Raw genomic sequence first — 20,163 nt, forward strand, 5'->3', positions numbered from 1 at the left:
ATGCTCTTACCAAAACAAGAAAGTGCATCAAGCAGCTGCAGAAACACTGTTTTTGTTGTGTTTTTTTCATAGGAAACATAAACATTCATTGAAACAAGCTCAAAAGAAAAAATAAAGATACTTGCCCAGCCAGCAAAGGTCCAGAAAAACACAGAATGATTGCATGACACTGATTACAGACTGGGTAGAATAACTTGTGTCGTTTGACAATAGAGAATCATCAGATCTCCTGAATCACATATTGTTTTGTGTTTGGAGCTGTGAAATGAAGTCTGGTATGTCTTGCTCGTATACCAACCGAACACCACACATGTTCACATCTAAACGGTAGCCAGGAAAAGTCTGCTAAAATGAAAACTCAATCTGACCACAAGTAATATTTTGCCACTCGCTATTAAACCAAGCATTGCGAGGCAAATACACAAGCCACAGGTGATATGGCTCATTAATCACGCATCCGCCTAATTTCAGAAAGAGCACATTTTCAAGCCCCCAATTTCGACCGTTCATTTTCACAATGCAATTAACGCCATACGTACCCGTGGAGGTAAAACACATACACAAAGCAAAACCCATCCATTTACCATCACACCAATTAGATTCTAGCTTTATACTTATGGACGACCCAAAATTTTGATGGATGAACCACTTCGGAATTTTAAATCCGGGAAGTACGATATCCAATCTGTCTGTTGTAGTATGGTTGACATTTTTTAACTAAGGACCAAAAAAAAAAAAATAATAATAATAATAATTATATGTTAATCATTTTGCATGCATTAGATATTAAAAATGATAAAGAATCAAATATAAGAAGAGAGAAATTTAGAGAAGACCTGAAGGTATGTTTTCAATGAAGTAAATATGGTCCTTTCACTGTCTTGCTTCCTTGATAATTTGAGGCATCCAATGCAAAATGTTGAACATCGCAAGTTGCACTGGTTTGATGGATTTAAGAATGTTTCTAATGAAGTACAACCATTAGCCACTACAAATTCTAGACCAGATGGAAGCTCTGTCAATGATCGAAGCGATTCACAACGAAACAATATTAAATTTTTGAGCTTGGAAAGTGCACTGATACTGGCAGGCAGGCTAATGAAATGGTTATAACTTAAATCCAACTCCTCTAAAGAAACTAAACTGCCAATTTCTTCAGGAATTTCTCCTAAATTGCAGTCACTTATTTTCAACGTTTTCAAAGAACAAAGACCAACCGAGGATAAACCCTTGCCAACAATCATATTGATTGTATTTCCAAGTTTGGCGTTTCCTCCTATTATTGCAAATTTGATAAGACCCAGTAATGTCGGTGGAAAGCGATTACCACAATTTAGTGTTTTAAGGTTTTCCAAGAGAGCAATGGAGGGTGGAAATTCACATATTGTAGTGTGTCTCAAGTCAAGCTCTTCCAAACCCTTTAAATCCCCTATGTCTTCTGGTAATTTGCGAAGCTTTGAACAACCATAAAGGTCGAGAACTCGAAGAGATATCAAACCAGATACACTTGCTGGCAAATTCTTAAGACTAATGCAATAAGAGAGGTCTAATAAAGTAAGGTTTGCAAGAGATGTAATGGATGGGTCGATCTCCAACAATCCCCAGCATCCACTAAGTTTCAACTCCTCTAGATTTGCAACTACACTGAAGTCCTGGAATATCAAGAAAAGACTTTCACAGCCAGAAAGATGTGGACAGTTCTGATTAAATAAAATGCTGCACATTGCTAGAATAGTCAAGATGCTTAAAGAAAGTTATATACAAAATTAAATAATTAAATTCTAGGATTATCTAGTAAACAATTATTCCTAGGAATTAATGAAAGAAAAATTTAGAATTACTTGGTTAAAAGTAAAACATGTGGCTGTGACTAAATTAGATAAAAATGTTTCTTGATTTGGAAAGTTAACCACAATTGACGTGTGTAATAATTGATATTTTGTAAGACTGATTTTAACAAGCTACATATATTTATATATTTATATACATTCTACCAATCCATTGCTAGTTTACAATCTCATCATTACTAGTTTCCTCTTATACATCAATAATCATTATATTCCCAAAGTTTTAATTAAATTCAATTACTAATTATATCAATATATTACCTATTAACCACTCATCAAAATCTATTAATGCTAACTGTTTCAATATCTTAAAATACTATCAATGGCATCAGTGCTACATTTGCTCATTAATTAGGCATAGTTGTTTTTAGTACTCCACGAGCGATAACACTTTCCATTCAAATATTTTTTGTTTCAATCTTTCAATAAAAAATTTATGATTTGATATGTAAAAATGATCACTTATTTTAAATCTGAAAAATTGTGACATGTTGCTAGCGAAAGATACGATGTTTCTATTGACATTACCATATTCAAAACTACTGAAGGAGCTAAAAAAGAATAAACAAAAAGATTGTCAAACATCATTCGTATGAAATTTTTCCAAGAATTATCAGAGCAAGTAAGCTGTAGGTATGGACGGACACACGTGGGGCCCAACCTCAAAATTTTTCTAATTTTAAATTTTTTTTTAATTCCCTTTTTGTTGTTTACTAATTTATGCCTCAGACCCAATTGTGCTTCCCAGTGTTCTAAAAGATATAAGACGTCGCAAAATGGCAAGGTCAAACTTTAAACCTTACGAGCTTAGACGTGCCTAGGCAAAGTCTAGGCGTAAAAAAGCCGTTTCATAATTATATTATTATTTTAATTATTATAAAGCTATTAAATAAACAAAATAATTCATATTTTAAATGTCAAAATATGTATAAGACTATATTACATTTATATGTGCAATAAATATAAATTAACATGTAATTGATTATAATAGATTTATAAAAATTTATGTTTTCCAAATTTTCAACATACAGATTAGTTTCAAAACATATATATTACAAACCTACAAGTATATAAGAATTCTTAGATTAATACATATTTTAATTATTAACATAATCTAACTCTTGTCTAATTTTTTATTGGATTTCAATTCAATATCTGTATCTTCATCAAACTCATCTTCCATATCATCCGATACAAAATCATTTTCCTCGGACTTCCTAATTTCAACTTGAGTATTTCTAAAACCTTTTTTAAGTGGTAACATATCATTCTCCATCTTATCATCATTTTCATCATCATCACAACCTTCGGCAATATATGATTGTGCGTTACTAGCATCACTTGCTTGTAGAGTCTTTAATTTCTTTTTTTTTTATTTCATTTATTTCCTTTTTTTGTTAAATTTTCTCTCTAATTCGTTAATCCTTATACATTATGTTTTCATTTTTTTTTGTTTAAGAAAAAAAACTTAATCCTAAAAAGTTTCTATTTTTTAACAATATTTTTTTTTTATTTTTCATTTATTATGAATTGTTTTTTTAATATTTTTTAAAAAATAATCTTAGAAAAAAAAAACTTTGAACAAAAAGGCTCGCATCTTTTAGCCCCTAGACCCGCATTACACGGTCAATACAGTGTTGATCGTCTTTTTTGAAGCCTTGCTATAATGCGAGGTATTATCTAAAAAGCATCACGCCTAGGCGGTGCCTTTTCTCGCCTTTTAGAACATTGGTGCTCCCCCTCACCCCACTCTCCTACAAACTAAATTGTTTGTCTTTTTGTTTCCTATTTTAGTATTTTATCACCTATATTTAGTTTTGTGGTTTTTTTTTTTTTTTGGGTGAAAATCTTAGTTTTCTAGTTAGTTATTTATGATAATAACTATTTAAAATAATTGAATACATAATGTTCTAAATATTATTTGTCATCATAATTATTTAATAGCAAAGGAAATATGTAATTAAAACAAAAATATGATTATTACAATAATTATTTATCCACTATTTTTGAGTTGGCAAATGTTTATATTTAATTACATACTTCTTTCAGTTATTTTTTTATTATACAAAAATATTTAATTTTCTTTAGTTGATTAATTACTGTTAAAATCAACTTTTTTTCTTTATAAATGTTTATTTTCTTTTTGACAAATTTGTAATGGATTTAGTGTGAAAGACAAATCAAATTTGTCAGCTGTATGAGGCAGAAACTCTTCCCACATACCGAAAAGCATTTGAAATTATATTTTTCTCTCATAAATTTTGGAAAAAAAATGAAAAAGAATATTAACCATGTTGAAATGTGGTGATCTTGCCACAATATATAAGGTAGTTCGGTTACACTTGCACTCTTTATTTTGCAACATCAAAGACCAAACATTATTTATGTTTATGCATTTTTATTTTATCTTGTAATGTTTAAGAACAATATCCTTTTTGTAATGCCTTAAGCTCATTAACTAAGCTTAGGGGCTTTTTGTCTAGTTGCTGGAATTGTATTTCCAGTAACATAAGTCCACTTCCTTGGATGCCGTTTGAAGAAGGCTTGGGATTTGGATCTGAATTTTGGATATAATAAACTAGAAACGTAGAGGAAGCAGCAGCAAAAAGCATGGCCCAATTTGGAGCTGGGAAGGCTCAGTTAAGCCCTAAACAATCTGACCATTGTGCAGTTTTGTTGCCCAGAAATCTGGACAAAACTGCCTCGGGTTTGATTATTTATGGGCTTTGTTTTATCTGGTTTTTGGCTAGAACATAGTTTAATATTCAAAAAGACTTCCCTCCAATTTTCAAGTCAAATTGAGCTGGTTTTCAAATTCAAATGCCTTAGACAAGCCGAACTGCCCATTAAAGAAGGTTTCTTGCATGCCCAGCACATTGATTAGAGTTAGTTGAGGTAGTTTGGCTCGGTTGGTTACTTTTAATGCTTTTGTATTTATTGGTCAATATGGCATCATGTCTTATTGTCTTTTTGATGTATTTAAAAGTATGAAAATTGTAATGAAAAACGTTGAGGAAGGAATATTCAAAAAATTTGAAAAACAACAATTTTGGCTCTCTCTCTCTCTCTCTCTCTCTCTCTCTCTCTCAACTACTACATTTGTTTTCTTCTTCTTCCCAAAAGCTAACAACCTTCTCAAGAACCCTAAACCTCCATTAAAACCAGAAACAAAACCTTAACAAACCCAAAAAACAAAATCAAGAACCAAGAACCAATAACAATCATTCTTGACTAACACCTTGAATGATTGTGTTATAGGGTACAACAACATAAACCTACACCAAATTCCATCATGGTATCAGAGCATAGTGTAATTTCTTAGGACCTTGTGAGCTTTCAACCTAGACCATTTTATTTGTGAGAGGATCTCCCACCTAAAGCCTTCCAACCGAAACCAAAACCTCCCAAAAAGACTAGTTGAAACTCACCAAAACACCACCACCCAAGAGCTTGTTCTTGTGTCCATTTTTCAAAACTTTTCAAAAACCATTTTTTCAAATGGCCTTACAATCCTTTGCAACCCCAACACCACCTAAGTTTGAAGGCCAAAACTATTCCATTTGGAGTATAAAAATGAAAGCCTACCTTCAAGCCTTTGGTTTATGGGAAGTCATAAAAGAAGGTTATGTAGTGGAAGAGTTGAAAGCTAATGCAACCTAAGCACAAAGAAATGCACATGAGGCTGAAGTTGCCAAGGGGTTCAAGGCCCTCACTGTCTTGCACTCCTCCGTGAGTGATTTCATTTTTACAAGGATAATGTCATGCACAAGTTCTAGAGAGGTTTGGATAAAGCTTCAAGAGGAGTTCCATGGAAATACTAGAACTCGGCCAATGCAAGTTTTAAACCTAAGAAGAGAGTTTGAGACCTTAAAGATGAAGGAGAATGAGCTTGTCAAGGATTTCACGGAAAGGATGCTCAAAGTGGTAAATCAAATTTGGGTCCTTGGTGAGCAATTGACCGATCAAAGGGTAGTAGAGAAAGTATTGGTGAGCTTACCCGAAAGGTTTGAAGCTAAGATTTCCTCCCTTGAAAAATCTAGAAATCTTAGTGAAACAACCTTGAGTGAGCTTATCAATGCTCTTCAAGCAACCGAACAAAGGAGAGCCATTAGAAAGGAGGAGACCATAGAGAGTGCATTCTATGGTGGCCATGGCAACAAAAAGAAGAATAAAGGAAGGAAGAGTAACAACACCAACCAAACCAGTTTTACAACCAATAACAGCATAAATAACAGCAAAAGTGGATGGAATCAACAACAACAACAACAACAACAACAACAACAACAACAACAAAGCCATCAAAACCGAGGAGGGCATCCACCTTGCCCTCATTGCAAGAAGCTTGGACATCCACCATCCAAGTGTTTTTGGACGCCGGATGCATCTTGTGAAATATGTGGAGGAAAAGGCCACATTGCCAAAGTATGCAAGCAAAGGAGACAACAAGCCAATGTGGTTAATGAAGAAGCCGAGAACCTATTTGTGGCCACATGCCTTAAGGCCACAAGTAGTGGTTTCGGTTGGCTTGTGGATAGTGGTTGCTCACACCACATGAGTTTCCAAAAGGATGGTTTTATAGAGCTTGACCGAAACTACAAAACCAAAGTGAAGATTGGTGATGGCCGGTTTATGAAAGTAGAAGGCAAAGGAGATGTGTGCTTGAACACCAAGGAAGGTAACAAAATTATAAAAGATGTGCTATATGTTCCTATTTTGTGTGAAAACTTGCTTAGTGTAGCACAATTGGTAGAAAGAGGCTTTGCTTTAAATTTTGCAAAAGATGGATGTATTATATATGATGCTTGTGGTAATGAGCTGTTTAAGGTACCATTGAAGGACAAAAGCTATAGATTGGACCTAGTTAAGAATGAACAAGCCTTAAAAACCAAAGTTGTAACACCCCGTCCCAAACCACATCGGAATTCGTGCACATTGACCGAGGTTGACCATTGACCGAATGGGTCAAAAGTTGACTTTTTGTTCCAGTTGAAATTTCGAGTTAACCAGGGTACCGTGGTGAAGTGCATGATGCCTCGAGTTCGTAGACTAGTAGCACGTCAAAAACGGAGCTACGGTTTGAAAGTTATGGGAAAAACAAGTCGAGGTGCAAACTGTCCAGAAGGTGCCAGGAGTTGACTTTTTATCGTTGTATAATTTTGCTTTGACTTTTGTATGGTTGTAAAGTACTCGTCGATACGAGTCCATAGACTAGCAGCACGCTTAAATCGAACATCTGGTTAAAAAGTTATAGACGTGTGAAGTTTGCCGGATACCGTAATATTTTATTATATCTGGCTTAAGTGCACAGTAATGCCACGTGACGTCACCTAATTGGTCCACGTGGGTGAACAATGTCACCCATGGTGGCTTTTATTTGGCAAAAATATCGAGGAGGAGAGAGAAAGAAAGAGAGGAGAGAGAGAGAAACAACCGGCCGCTGGAATCGACAAATTTTCCGGCCGATTCTTGCTACACGCGCCGGCCAGACGGGAGCCCCTCCCCATTTTTGGCCAAACCCCAAAATTTCACGACCGCCGGCCGCTGGACGCGCCCAGATCGAGCCGGCGAAGCTCGGCGGTGATTTTTCCCCTCCACCGCCCGCCACCGCCGTTTGACCCCTTTTCGGCCATTTTCAGGCCACACGCGCCAGCCACCCCTCACCACCGCCTCATTTTCGGCCAGCCCACCAAATTTCACCGCCACCGAACCTCCGACGAGCCGGGATCGGAGCGTTTTCCGGCAAGGCGCCGAAAACCTTCAAACCCCGATTTCTTCGCCGTCCGGCCTCCATTTGCCTCACCTTCGGTCCCGTTGGAACCCTCTCCCCTTGATCTACAAAACCCCCAAAAATCTCAGCCAACGGCCACCGCACGCGCCGCCGCCAGTGACGGTTGCCAGTGACCGCGGCGGCTCGCCGGAAGTCACTGTTCCGGCGAGTACCCAGTTGCACCGCCGATCCCTGTCCACTGATTCCGACCCCCTAAATCCAAATCCGGGGTCCTTTTCCGCCAATTCGCGACGGATTGAGAGGATCGAAGAGTTGAATCCCGAAAGCTTTCCGACGAGATTCCGGCCACCACCGATCCGATATCCGGGAAGTAAGACCGGATTTGTAATCCTCGTCGCTCAAGCTTCGATTCGGTATATCACTCGTAAATTTTAGTTGTCGTTTGTGTTTGCTCCCCGAGTACCCATTTGGGAGTTACCCGATTAAAATATTAATATTTTTGGTTTGGTGTATTGTGGATATTTTAGGTGCACGTGCGAGTGGTGGAGTCGACCCTGCAGAGGATCTTAATTGAGATACGTGCTTAAGGTGAGTGACCCACCTTCAAATTAATTTCGGGAATTAAATTTGTGAATATTATGTGTGATTTGAATATTTGAAATTTATATTCCATGTGTCAAATATTTAATTGATTTACTGTGGAAATTATTGGTGGATTTATTTTGATTAAAGAAAATATGCATTATATAAATTTATGCCATGTGAAAATTATTTTATGGTATTGAGAATTGTGGAATTCAATTATATATGAAATTCTTATGGTTTTTAACATCAATTTGGGCATGATTTGATTTTCAAATATTTCAAGGAAAATATTTGTTTATGCTGGTGACTTCAATTTTTATAAGTATGCCATGGAATATTACGTGATTCAATTTATTATATTTCAGAAAATATTTTATGCTATTGGAAAAATTGGAATATTTTAATTGGTGGATTTGAAATTCTTGGAATTTATGACGTTGATTATAAAGAAATTGTGGAGAATTTTCGGGTTTAATTGGATGGAATAAACCGGGTATGTTTATGGAAAATTTAAAATTTTGAGATGTATTGAATTATGATTTTTAGATGCACCATACACATACTGGTGTTCTGTTTATATGTGATATGGTTAGTGTGCACACGGATGTGATTAGCGCGTGGGTGGGTGTGAGTAGCACGCAGGTGATTTTATGCGGTTGTCCTGTGGTTGCCATCTGATGAGGGTAGGCCACCCCTCCATGGCCGGGACACCTGTTTGCAGTGGCACGGTGGGACGCCACGTGACCGTATGCTGGTTTCTCTCTATAACCTCCTGTCTAGCGGTACCTTGGGACACTGGGTATTGTTGGCGCCACTGGTATATAGTGGGTGCATCAAGTGATTTTCAGAACTGGAATTTTAAAATAAATATTTTGAAATTGTATTGGAATTAAAAATATAATTAATACTGCTTTTGGTATTTATTCGAATGGGGATTTTAAATTGGTTTAATTTTCCCTTTACTTAATTATTCAATAAATTAATTTCTTTTAATTATAAATTTTGGATGCTTGACTTATTATATTTTATTTGATATTCATTTGAATGAAGTGATGTCTTGGTTTTCAGGGAATACGAATAAAGGGTTTTGTGAAAAGGTTTTAAAAGGGGAACTTTTCCAACCGAGAGGATTGTAAGGGTTTTGAGAGAAATTATTATTTCCAATTAATTATTATTTATCTACTTTATTACCGTGGTATTATAATTGTATAGTAGATAGGGTCACTCACTGAGATGATTAGCATCTCATATTTTTAAATTCCGTTCCTCTAGGTACCAGGTTGTGTCGGTATTCATCCGGAGCGGACTTGATCTTCATCGCTGTCTTAGTTCGAGAAGAACCTTTGCCTTCTTTTATTGAAATTGTAATATTTCTTTCATCCATGTTGCATTCTATACTTAGTAGTACTTCATGGAGCTCTGTATACTGTCTTGGACATTTATGTATTATTTATGCACTGGGTTACTGTTATTAATTTGAAGTGCTGTAAATTTGTGGAACCAACTTGTAGTATTGTGGGAGGAATAAGGGGATGAATATAGAAGTGTGTTTTCAGTGCAGGAAATTTGTGGTAAGTGCATCCCTTAGGGGAGGTTCTGCCGGATTTTCCATTGGAGGGTCTGGTAGGGTTTCCATGGGATCAGGGCTTGTCTAGGGTTCCGGTGAGGAATTTTGGACCGGTCCTGATAAAAGTGGAGTCTATTTCTCAACTTTGGCATAAAAGGCTTGGGCATTCTAGCTATGGTGCCATGAAAAACACCAATGCCATTGTGAAGGACATGCCAAAGATTGAGGAGATGAGAAGCCTATGTGATGTATGCCAACTAGGGAAATCCACATGACTTCCATTCCCTAAAGCTGGTTCATGGAGAGCTAAGGAGAAGCTTAAGCTAGTCCATTCGGATGCGTGTGGACCAATGAGTTTGTCATCAATTGGAGGTTGTAAGTACTTCCTAACCTTCATTGATAACTACTCAAGGATGTGTTGGGTATATTTTCTAACAACCAAGTCACAAGTGCTTGAGAAGTTCATGGAATTCAAGAAGATGGTGGAAACCCAAAGCAATGCAAAGATGAAGTGCTTAAGAACCAACAATGGTGGAGAATATACAAGCTTGGCTATGGAGGATTTTTGCAAAGAAAATGGAATGGTGCATCAATTCACACCACAACAAAATGGTGTTTGTGAGAGGAAAAATAGGGCCTTGATGGAGATGGCAAGGTGCATGATACATGAGAAGAACATGCCAAAGAAGTTTTGGGCCGAAGCCATATACACAGCTAGCTACACCCAAAACCGAGCATACACCAAAGCCAATGAGTCCAAGACACCCTATGAGATATGGTATGGAGAAAAACCATCTTTGGACAACATAAAAATCTTTGGAAGTGTTTGTTTTCTCCATGTTCATCCACACATGAGAGACAAGCTTGACAAAAGGGCAAATGTGGGCATCTTGGTCGGCTTTAGTGAGGTTACCAAAGGTTTTAGAGTTTTCAACTTGGAAACCAAGAAACTTGTGGTAACAAGGGATGTGAGGATTGATGAAGATGCTGTTTGGGATTGGACAAAGGAGGAGCTTCTTGTCCATGAAGATAATGCTCGGTTGGATGATGAAGAAGAAGAAACCAATGACAATAACAATGAAGAAAATGAAGATGATGAAGAGGATGCACTTGAGACCATTGGAGCCGAATTGGAGATTGAAGATGGTGTTAGAGGAGAAAGGCTGTAACAGCCCAGACCACCCACATGCGATATTGTCCACTTTGGGCCCGGCCCGCACGGTTTTGCTCTTCCCGACCCCAATTACAATGGTGGATCACAGGAAAAGACCTCGCAAGGGAAAGGTATCCACACCCACTTATATGGCATGCTTCGTTCCCCTTTCCAACCGATGTGGGATGTTACAATCCACCCTCCTTAGGGCCTAGCGTCCTCGCTGGCACACCGGTTCGGGTCCGGCTCTGATACCACTGTAACAGCCCAGACCACCCGCATGCGATATTGTCCGCTTTGGGCCCGGCCCGCACGGTTTTGCTCTTCCCGACCCCAATTACAACGGTGGATCACAGGAAAAGGCCTCGCAAGGGAAAGGTATCCACACCCACTTATATGGCATGCTTCGTTCCCTTTTCCAACCGATGTGGGATGTTACAAAGGCCATTGTCCGAAATATATGAAAGGTGCAATGTTGCCTTAAGTGATCCTACCAATGCTCAAGAAGCTATGCAAAAGAAAGAGTGGATGGAGGCCATGCAAACCGAAATGGATACGATAGACAAGAATGAAACTTGGTCTTGGTTTCTAAACCTAAAAACAAGAAACCAATTGGTGTAAAGTGGATTTTTAGGACCAAGTTCAACCCGAATGGAACAATATACAAGCATAAGGCAAGGCTTGTGGCAAAAGGCTATGCACAACAAGCGGGTGTAGATTATGGAGAGACGTTTGCACCTGTTGCAAGAATGGAGACCATAAGGCTCATCCTATCCATCTCGGCCTCAATGTCATGGAAGGTGTACCATCTTGATGTAAAGTCGGCTTTCTTGAATGGTGTGCTTCAAGAGGAGGTTTATGTCAAGTAACCCGAGGGCTTCACTGTTCAAGGACATGAGGACAAAGTCTACCATCTACATAAGGCACTTTACGGGTTAAAGCAAGCACCTAGGGCTTGGTATGGCGAGATTGATGCTTACTTGATCTACCAAGGCTTTAGGAGGAGTTCAAATGAGCCAACACTATACATAAGGAATGAAGAAGGCATGATTGTTATCTCACTCTATGTGGATGATTTGTTGGTCACCGGTGAAAATGAAAAGAATGTGGAAGTTTTGAAAAATAAACTTGAAAAGGAGTTTGACATGTCAAGCCTTGGTGAAATGAATTACTTCTTTGGAGTGGAAGTGATGCAATGCTCTAGGGATATCTTCATATCTCAAGAGAAATACATCAAAGATCTTTTGAAAAAGTTCAACCTTGATGAATGCAAGCCAATGTCAACACCAATGAGCCAAGGAGACAAATACAAGAAGGAGGATGGCACACCAAAGGTAAACCCAACCCTATATAGAAGCATGATAGGAAGTTTGCTCTATGTATATTCATCAAGACCGGATATTATGCATGCCACATGTGTTTTGTCTAGATATATGCAAGCACCATCCCAAAATCATTTTGTAGGTGCCAAAAGAATTCTTAGATACTTAAAAGGAACACAAGACTTTGGAGTTTGGTATGATAGGCAAGATGTGATGAGATTAATGGCCTACTCGGATAGTGATTGGGCTGGATGCTTGGATGATATGAAGAGCACTTCGGGGTATCTTTTCTCACTTGGTAGTGGACCATTCTCATGGAATGCAAAGAAGCAAGCAACAACCGCTCAAAGCACCGCCGAAGTCGGGTACATTGCTTGCTCTTCATGTGCAAATCAATGCATTTGGCTTAGGAAATATTGGAGGACCTTGGTTATCCTCAAGAGAGTTCAACCATCATCAAATGTGATAACACTTCAGCCATATCAGTAGCCAAGAACCCCGTTCAACATGGAAGGACAAAACACATACCGGTGAAGTATCACTCTTTAAGGGAGTTTGAAGAAAATGGAGAAGTAAGCTTGGACTATATCAAGACCGAAGATAACCTTGCAGATTTCTTCACCAAGCCACTTCCAAAAGCAAGATTTGAGACTTTGAGGAAGCTTCTCAATATTTCAAGCAAGAACACCAAGGAGGAGTGTTGAAATGTGGTGATCTTGCCACAATGTGCAAGGTAGTTCGGTTACACTTGCACTCTTTATTTTAAAACATCAAAGACCAAATATTATTTATGTTTATGCATTTTTATTTTATCTTGTAATGTTTAAGAACAATATCCTTTTTGTAATGCCCTAAGCTCATTAATTATAGCTTAGGCCTTTTTGTCTAGTTGCTGGAATTGTATTTCCAGCAACATAAGTCCACTTCCTTGGATGCCGTTTGAAGAAGGTTTAGGATTTGGATCTGAATTTTGGATATAATAAACTAGAAATGAAGAGGAAGTAGCACCAAAAAGAATGGCCCAATTTGGAGCTGGGAAGTCTGAGTTAAGCCATAAACAATCTAACCCTTGTGCAGTTTTGTTGCCCAAAACTCTGGACAAAACTGCCTCGGGTTTGATTATTTTTGGATGGGAAAATGGGCTTTGTTTTATCTGGTTTTTGGCTAGAACATATTTTAATATTCAAAAAGGCTTCCCTAAAATTTTCAAGTCAAATTGAGCTGGTTTTCAAATTCAAATGCCTTAGACAAGCCGAACTGCCCATTAAAGAAGGTTTCTTGCATGCCCAGTATATTGATTAGAGTTAGTTGAGGTAGTTTGGCTCGGTTGGTTACTTTTAATGCTTTTGTATTTATTGGTCAATATGGCATCATGTCTTATTGTCTTTTTGATGTATTTAAAAGTATGAAAATTGTAATGAAAAACGTTGAGGAAGGAATATTCAAAAAAGTTGAAAAACAACAATTTTGGCTCTCTCTCTCTCTCTCTCTCTCTCTCTCTCTCTCTCAACTACTACATTTGTTTTCTTCTTCTTTCCAAAAGCTAACAACCTTCTCAAGAACCCTAAACCTCCATTAAAACCAGAAACAAAATCTTGAAAAACCTAAAAAACAAAATCAAGAACCAAGAACCAACAACAATCATTCTTGACTAACACCTTGAATAGTTGTGCTCTAGGGTACAGCAACATAAACCTACACCAAATTCCATCAAACCGGACCTAGTTTAGTGAAGATTCCAATTTTTTTATTGGGTAAATTAATGAATCTTTTGATTAGTTAGAATATGAATAGCAAAATATTATTTACGTGTTTCTCTTTCCAAACTATAAATTTGATAACAGTGTATTATTTAAAAAAATTAAAAACAAAAGAACAATTTAACGCTATCATATAATGTGCTCCCGGCCCCTTGACATTTTTTTTGGGATATGCCACAGGTTGCAGGAGGAGTTTAAAGGCAATATCAACTTACGTGCCTTAAAACTATAGACTTTAAGCAGAGATTTTGAAAATTTAAAATTAAAAAACAATGAGACTGTTAAAGATTACTACTAAATGATAAAAGAAATAGTTAATCAAATGAGAGCCTATGGAAAAAAAAAATTATTGGAAAAAATATTGATAAGTTGCACATAAAAATATGATGCAATTATTATCGCTATTGAAGAGTCTAAAGATTTAGGAAAATTAATAGCAATAGAGTTAATGGGCTCCCTAGAAGCATATGAAAAAAGACTGAGTAGGCGAACTAAAAACAATTCGAAAAATGCCTTTTCAATCTAAAATAAACATATGGTCTCAAAAATCTAAAGATGGATGGAAGAAATTTCAAGAAAATTCAAGAAATAAATAAAATCAAGATAAAAAGAGAAAATATCCTCCTTATGCTATTCACAAAAGAAAAAGTCATTTGAAAAAAAACAATTGTTTAAAGGAAAACCACAGTGCAAAGTATATAGTAAATATGCACTTAGAAAAAGATTGTCACTTAATGAAGACTATCAAATAAACTTCATTGAAAATAAGGATATTGAAATTCATGTCTTCTATGTAGCGCAAGAGGATAAAAACTAAGATACATGGTATTTAGATAGTGGTTGCAATAATGACATGATGAATAATGAAAGTATTTTTTGTAGCTTAAATAAGACTCAAACAAAGGTCAAGATAGGCAATGGAGAATATATAGTGGCTGCAAGAAAGGAAACTATTGCTATAAAGACAAGAAAGGGTACACAATACATAACTGTTGTACTGTTAGTCCCTTCAATAAATCAAAACCTACTCAGTGTAGGGCAAATAATGAGGAAAGGATATTCACTTCACTTTGAGGGAGATTCCTGTACAATGAGGATAAGACAAATAAAACAATGAAAATGGCAAAAACAAAGTTGAGAGGAAACAAATCCTTTCAAATAGAATGGAAATATGCCAACAAAATAGCTATGAATGCACACATAGATAGCTCATGAATTTGGCATAAAAGATTTGGCCTCTTTCATTTTCATGGCTTGAAGATTCCTCATTAGAAGAACATGATGTGTGATTTACCGACTATATAGGAGATCAATAGTAACTGTGAAGCATGTGTACAATGAAAACACCACCAACAACCATTTCCAACAAGTAAAGCATAGAAAGCAAAGAAGCCGCTAGAGCTAATCCACATCGATGTCTATAGACTGATATGAACTCCAACACTGGACCAAAATAGGTACTTCACCCTCTTCATTAATGACTACACTCGAATAACTTAGGTTTATTTTCTTCAAGAAAAATCACAAGTCTTTAAGATTTTCAAGAAAGTTAAAAATCTAGTTGAAAAACAAAGTGACTACTACATAAAAAACTATTCGAAGTGATTGTAGAAAAGAATACACCTCAAAGGAATTCAATAAATTCCACAAAGATGAATGCTTAGAGCACCAACTTACTGTCAGATACGCTAAGGAAAATAATGGAGCATCCAAAAAGAAAAATAGAACCGTCATGGAGATGGCTAGAGCTATGCTAAAAGAAAAGAGCCTTCCGAAAACCTTCTGGGCGGAGGCAGCCTATAAAACTATTTATCTACTCAGCATGTGTCCAACAAAAGCAATACCAAATAAGACGCCTATTGAAACTTGGAGCTGAGAAAATGATCTGCAAAATATCTCAAATTTTTTTACAGCATTTGCTATATACACATTCCAAAAGAAAAGAGAAGTAAATTGGATGAAATGACAGAGAAATCAATCTTTCTTGGATACAGTGGTCAATTAAAAGGGTATCAAATTTACAGTTTGAAGACAAAGAAGATTATTATCAATAAAGACGTAGAGTTTGACGAAGTGCTTCATACAATTGGGAAGCAAAAGATGAAAAAAGAAAGACAATTAATGTGCCAATACTACCACAACAAAAGGAGGAGGAGACAAATTAAATTTAGAAAATCTCCAACTCATGAAACTCAATAGCCATTGGAGCAGGACAATTCATCGCTAGAATCAATACTAAGGAAAACTCAACCAGTAATAAAGATCTATGAATCATGTTATAGAGCAATAAATAGAACTCAAAGATTTAAAGAAGTTTCACAACATGAAGCAGCACCAAGACATTACCTCAAGACAAGTTCAAGTAACTAGAAACCAAGAGTGGAGTGATAGAAATGTGCATCAAAGAGGGATGATAAAATAAATGCTACACATTTCTAGAATATTCAAGATACATAGAGAAAGTTACCCCAAAACAAATAAAATTAAATTAAATTAAATTAAATAATTAAATTCTAGGATTAACTAGCAGCAACTATGCATTTGAGCTGATGAAAGAGAAATCTAGAAGTACTATCCCATCACTAAAAATTTTCTTCTACATATCAATAACCATTACGTCCCACTAGTTCCAAGTAGACCTAATTAGCAATTGTATCATCATTTTTTCTATTAAACTCAAAATATCCTTTAACAATTTACCAAAACTCATCAATGTTAACCATCCCAATATCCTCAAATAATATCAAGTTTTCAAATATGTAACAACAATTAGAAATATATATATATATATATATATAGATATTATATGGTATCAATCTCTTGGAGGACGGAGTCCAGCATATAATAGATGCCTGAGCATCTCACAATATGCTGCAGAAAGGGTGCGTAATATATATATATGGTAATAATCAGATGGGTAAAGTTGCCCGCTAGTGAGCAACAGGCGCCCAGTTTTATATATATATATATATATATATATATATATTATATTTATATATGTGTGTGTAACACCAAATACCTATTGAATTTGCTTAAGCTTTTTCAATTCCGCGAAGCCTTAAGAGGCTCCGTAGTGTAATATTATGTATAGATGAATCTAAAAAAAGAGCTTCTTGTTTCTTTCATTTTTTCTTTTTTTGGATAAAAAAGGACTGCTTGTGTGTGTTTGTATGTGTGTGTGTGTGTGTGTATATGTATATGTTTGTATTTTAAAGCAAATAGGCATGATATATATATATATATATATATAGACAGTAATTATACATGGATCCTAACCTTCCAAAGTCGATTAATATACCTTCCTGTTAAATCAAGCACAACAAATTGAGTCGGTTGGAAACTTGATGGAAAACATTTGAACGGATAATATGTCCATTGAATGAACCGCAACTCATTAGAAAGATAATCGATTTTTGTCGAGAATGTTTCTACAGTCCATCCAGAGTCCTTTTTACCTAGTATGAGCAGTCTTAGCTTTTTCATTTTCCGAAAGTCTTCAAAATCGAATTTTGTTGAATATGGTAAATCAAACATGTTGCATACAATGGCCTCAACTTCTTCCGGCTCCTAGATAAGCAAAATATAATTACAAGTTAGAACTGTAGCACATATATATGTCTAGCTTAGGATAAATTAGAAATTTAAAAACAATTAAGTTTGAAATTGAATTTCGTATCTTCAATCTAATGTTAGTCGAATAAGCAATTTCTATTTAGAGATGTAAGTTAAGTTTGCTAAAATGTAGATTCTCTAACAACATATGTAACTTCAATGAAAACGTACTAGAATATATATGTACAGTTAATTAAAATCCATATTAATGCTGGAATTGATCGAAAGAATAAAAAAGAAATATCACAATGACGTTATTATGGGTATTAGTACTATTTGGTTGTGAAATTGAGGATTTTACTAAATCGGAAAAGCCTATGACTAAATGGGTAACAAAGTTTCTCAGTGCATGATTAATATTCGTGGATATAATAAAATAACTATTTGGATCTGTTTAATTGGCCGATGAAAAAGAATATATTTATATATAGATATATAAACCGAGCTGACTAAATCGGTAACCAAATTTCTCGGTACATGATTAATCTTCCTGAATATAATAAAATCACGATTTGGATGTAACTAATTGGCCGATTAAACTCTGAAAATGATATATTAATATACAGATATATAAACCATTATAGGCCACTTAGTAAAAGCTAGAGTTTGAAAAAGAGTAGTATTGTGAACATGTTTACGTTTACTTTAATAGAGTGTTAGGGAAAGAATATAAAAGAAAAAGTAAGTCACCTCCTAATAGTTTAAGTTTTTAGGAAAATTAATAATTTAATTTGGTATCAAAATAAAATCTTAAAGGTCTCGCCTACATGTGATGAAAAATAAAAGAAAAATAATTTACTTCCTAATAGTTTAAATTTTTGAATTAAGTTGCAATTAAAATTAAAAAAAAAAACTTAACAAAACCTAATCATACGTACCATATTATTAATCAAAACTTGTAATAAATCTGCAAAATTCCGTATCCTACTTTGTCTTCCAAGCTTATTATTGGATTTGTCACACACAATTTTCCAACCCATCTCTTGCAATAAATCACGCTTCCAAAACTCGTTGTCTCTAATGCTCAAAAGAGATTTATCAATAAGATTTCGAATGCCTATTTCTGGATAGAAAATGCAACTATCCAATACTTTCATAACATAATCTTTGTCACTTCCATTGAAAAAGCAAGCAATATCGAGGAATATATTTTTATCTGTATCCTCAAGTTGATCAAAACTTATTCGAAGTACATCAACAATCTCTTTCTTGGGGTACTTTTTCAGCCTGTCCAATTCACTTTTCCATTCATTTACACTTTTCCCACATAAAAAGGAACCCAAAACTTCAAGAGCTAAAGGAAGGCCATTAGCATACTCTATCACTTGTTCAAACAAGTTTACATAATCCTCATAAGGACAAACACCTTTGAAGGCATTCCAAGTACACAGTTGAAGAGCTTCATCATGACCTGTAGCTAAACGTTGTATATTTCTGTCATTCCATGAGAAATTAGCAAACTTTCATCTCTGGTAGTAATGATGATTCTATTCCCTAAACCAAACCATTCAAGTTTTCCAGCTAGTTTTTTTAGTTGGTCCAAGTGATCTACATCATCAATAACGACAAGAAGCTTTTTACCACATAGCCTACTACTTATCATGTTCATTCCACCATGGACATCATTTATTTCTGTACACTTTCCCTTCAAAGTCTCTGATAGAAGTTGTTCTTGTAAGGATTTTAGACCATCTTTTTTGTCTCTAGAAATATCTTTAACATTTGCAAGAAAGCTACTACCTTCAAATTGAGAAGACATCAAGTTATAGAAGGCTCTAGCAAGTGTTGTCTTGCCTGTGCCACCCATACCACATATTCCGATAAAATAAACACCACCAACTGATTTATTAACATACGAATTCAACTTATTTATGCGTGAATCCATTCCAAATAGGTCCTCAGAAATGTTCGGCCAAACAATATATTTACTTGATATCTCCAAAACAAACTTGTGTATGAATTTTGCTTCATTATCCCTTCAAAATTCAATAAAATAAATAAAATAAGTAAAATAAAACCATTATTATACAGAACTGCAGTGAGCATGTAACATGTAAAATGAATATATAGTAACAGCTCCATCCCCTTCGCCAATCTCTTGCAGAAAAGAGATTAGTCTGTCATGCACAAATGTATTCAATTTGATTTTAAAACTTTTATAATTTTTTTTAAATGACTAACTTTGACAGAGTTTATAAATTTTTATGGACTTTTTTTTATAAAGTTTACAAAATTATAAATGACTTTTTTACACTTTTGTATACCTTTATGTTCATAGACTTTGGCAGACTTTTTAATTTTTTTTTTGGGTAATAATATATTTTTAAGAATTATTAACGATTCTAGTAAACTTTTATAGATTTTGGTTTTGAAAATGTTTAAAAAACTTTTAATGATTTTTAAATATATTATAGACTTTACAGTAACAAAATTATATTTCCTATGTCAATAAAAATATTTTTTTAAAGAATAAAAAAGTAAGTCTCCTAAGAGGTAAGCTTTGTTTACAGAAATTAACTGCAAGAATTCTTAATGGTTTTCTCGAACAAAATGACAAGTTTATTGCATTTTAGTATATTATGTATATTT

The 20,163-nt window shown here is 35.3% G+C and overlaps 1 protein-coding gene across 1 annotated transcript; it reads right to left on the reverse strand.

Moving 5' to 3' along the window:
* Nucleotides 1–803: 803 nt before the first annotated feature.
* Nucleotides 804–19,381, reverse strand: LOC107434080 (disease resistance protein RUN1). The gene is made up of 5 exons (XM_060813138.1): nt 19,036–19,381; nt 18,453–18,991; nt 17,348–17,529; nt 17,261–17,264; nt 804–1,652 (listed from the first exon to the last, which is right to left on the reverse strand). The coding sequence occupies exons 1-5, from the start codon at nt 19,379–19,381 to the stop codon at nt 804–806; spliced, it is 1,920 nt and encodes a 639-aa protein (XP_060669121.1).
* Between the last annotated feature and the right edge of the window lie 782 nt (nt 19,382–20,163).

This window comes from Ziziphus jujuba, chromosome 12 (genome assembly GCF_031755915.1).
Source record: "Ziziphus jujuba cultivar Dongzao chromosome 12, ASM3175591v1".
NCBI classification, from domain to species: domain Eukaryota; kingdom Viridiplantae; phylum Streptophyta; class Magnoliopsida; order Rosales; family Rhamnaceae; genus Ziziphus; species Ziziphus jujuba.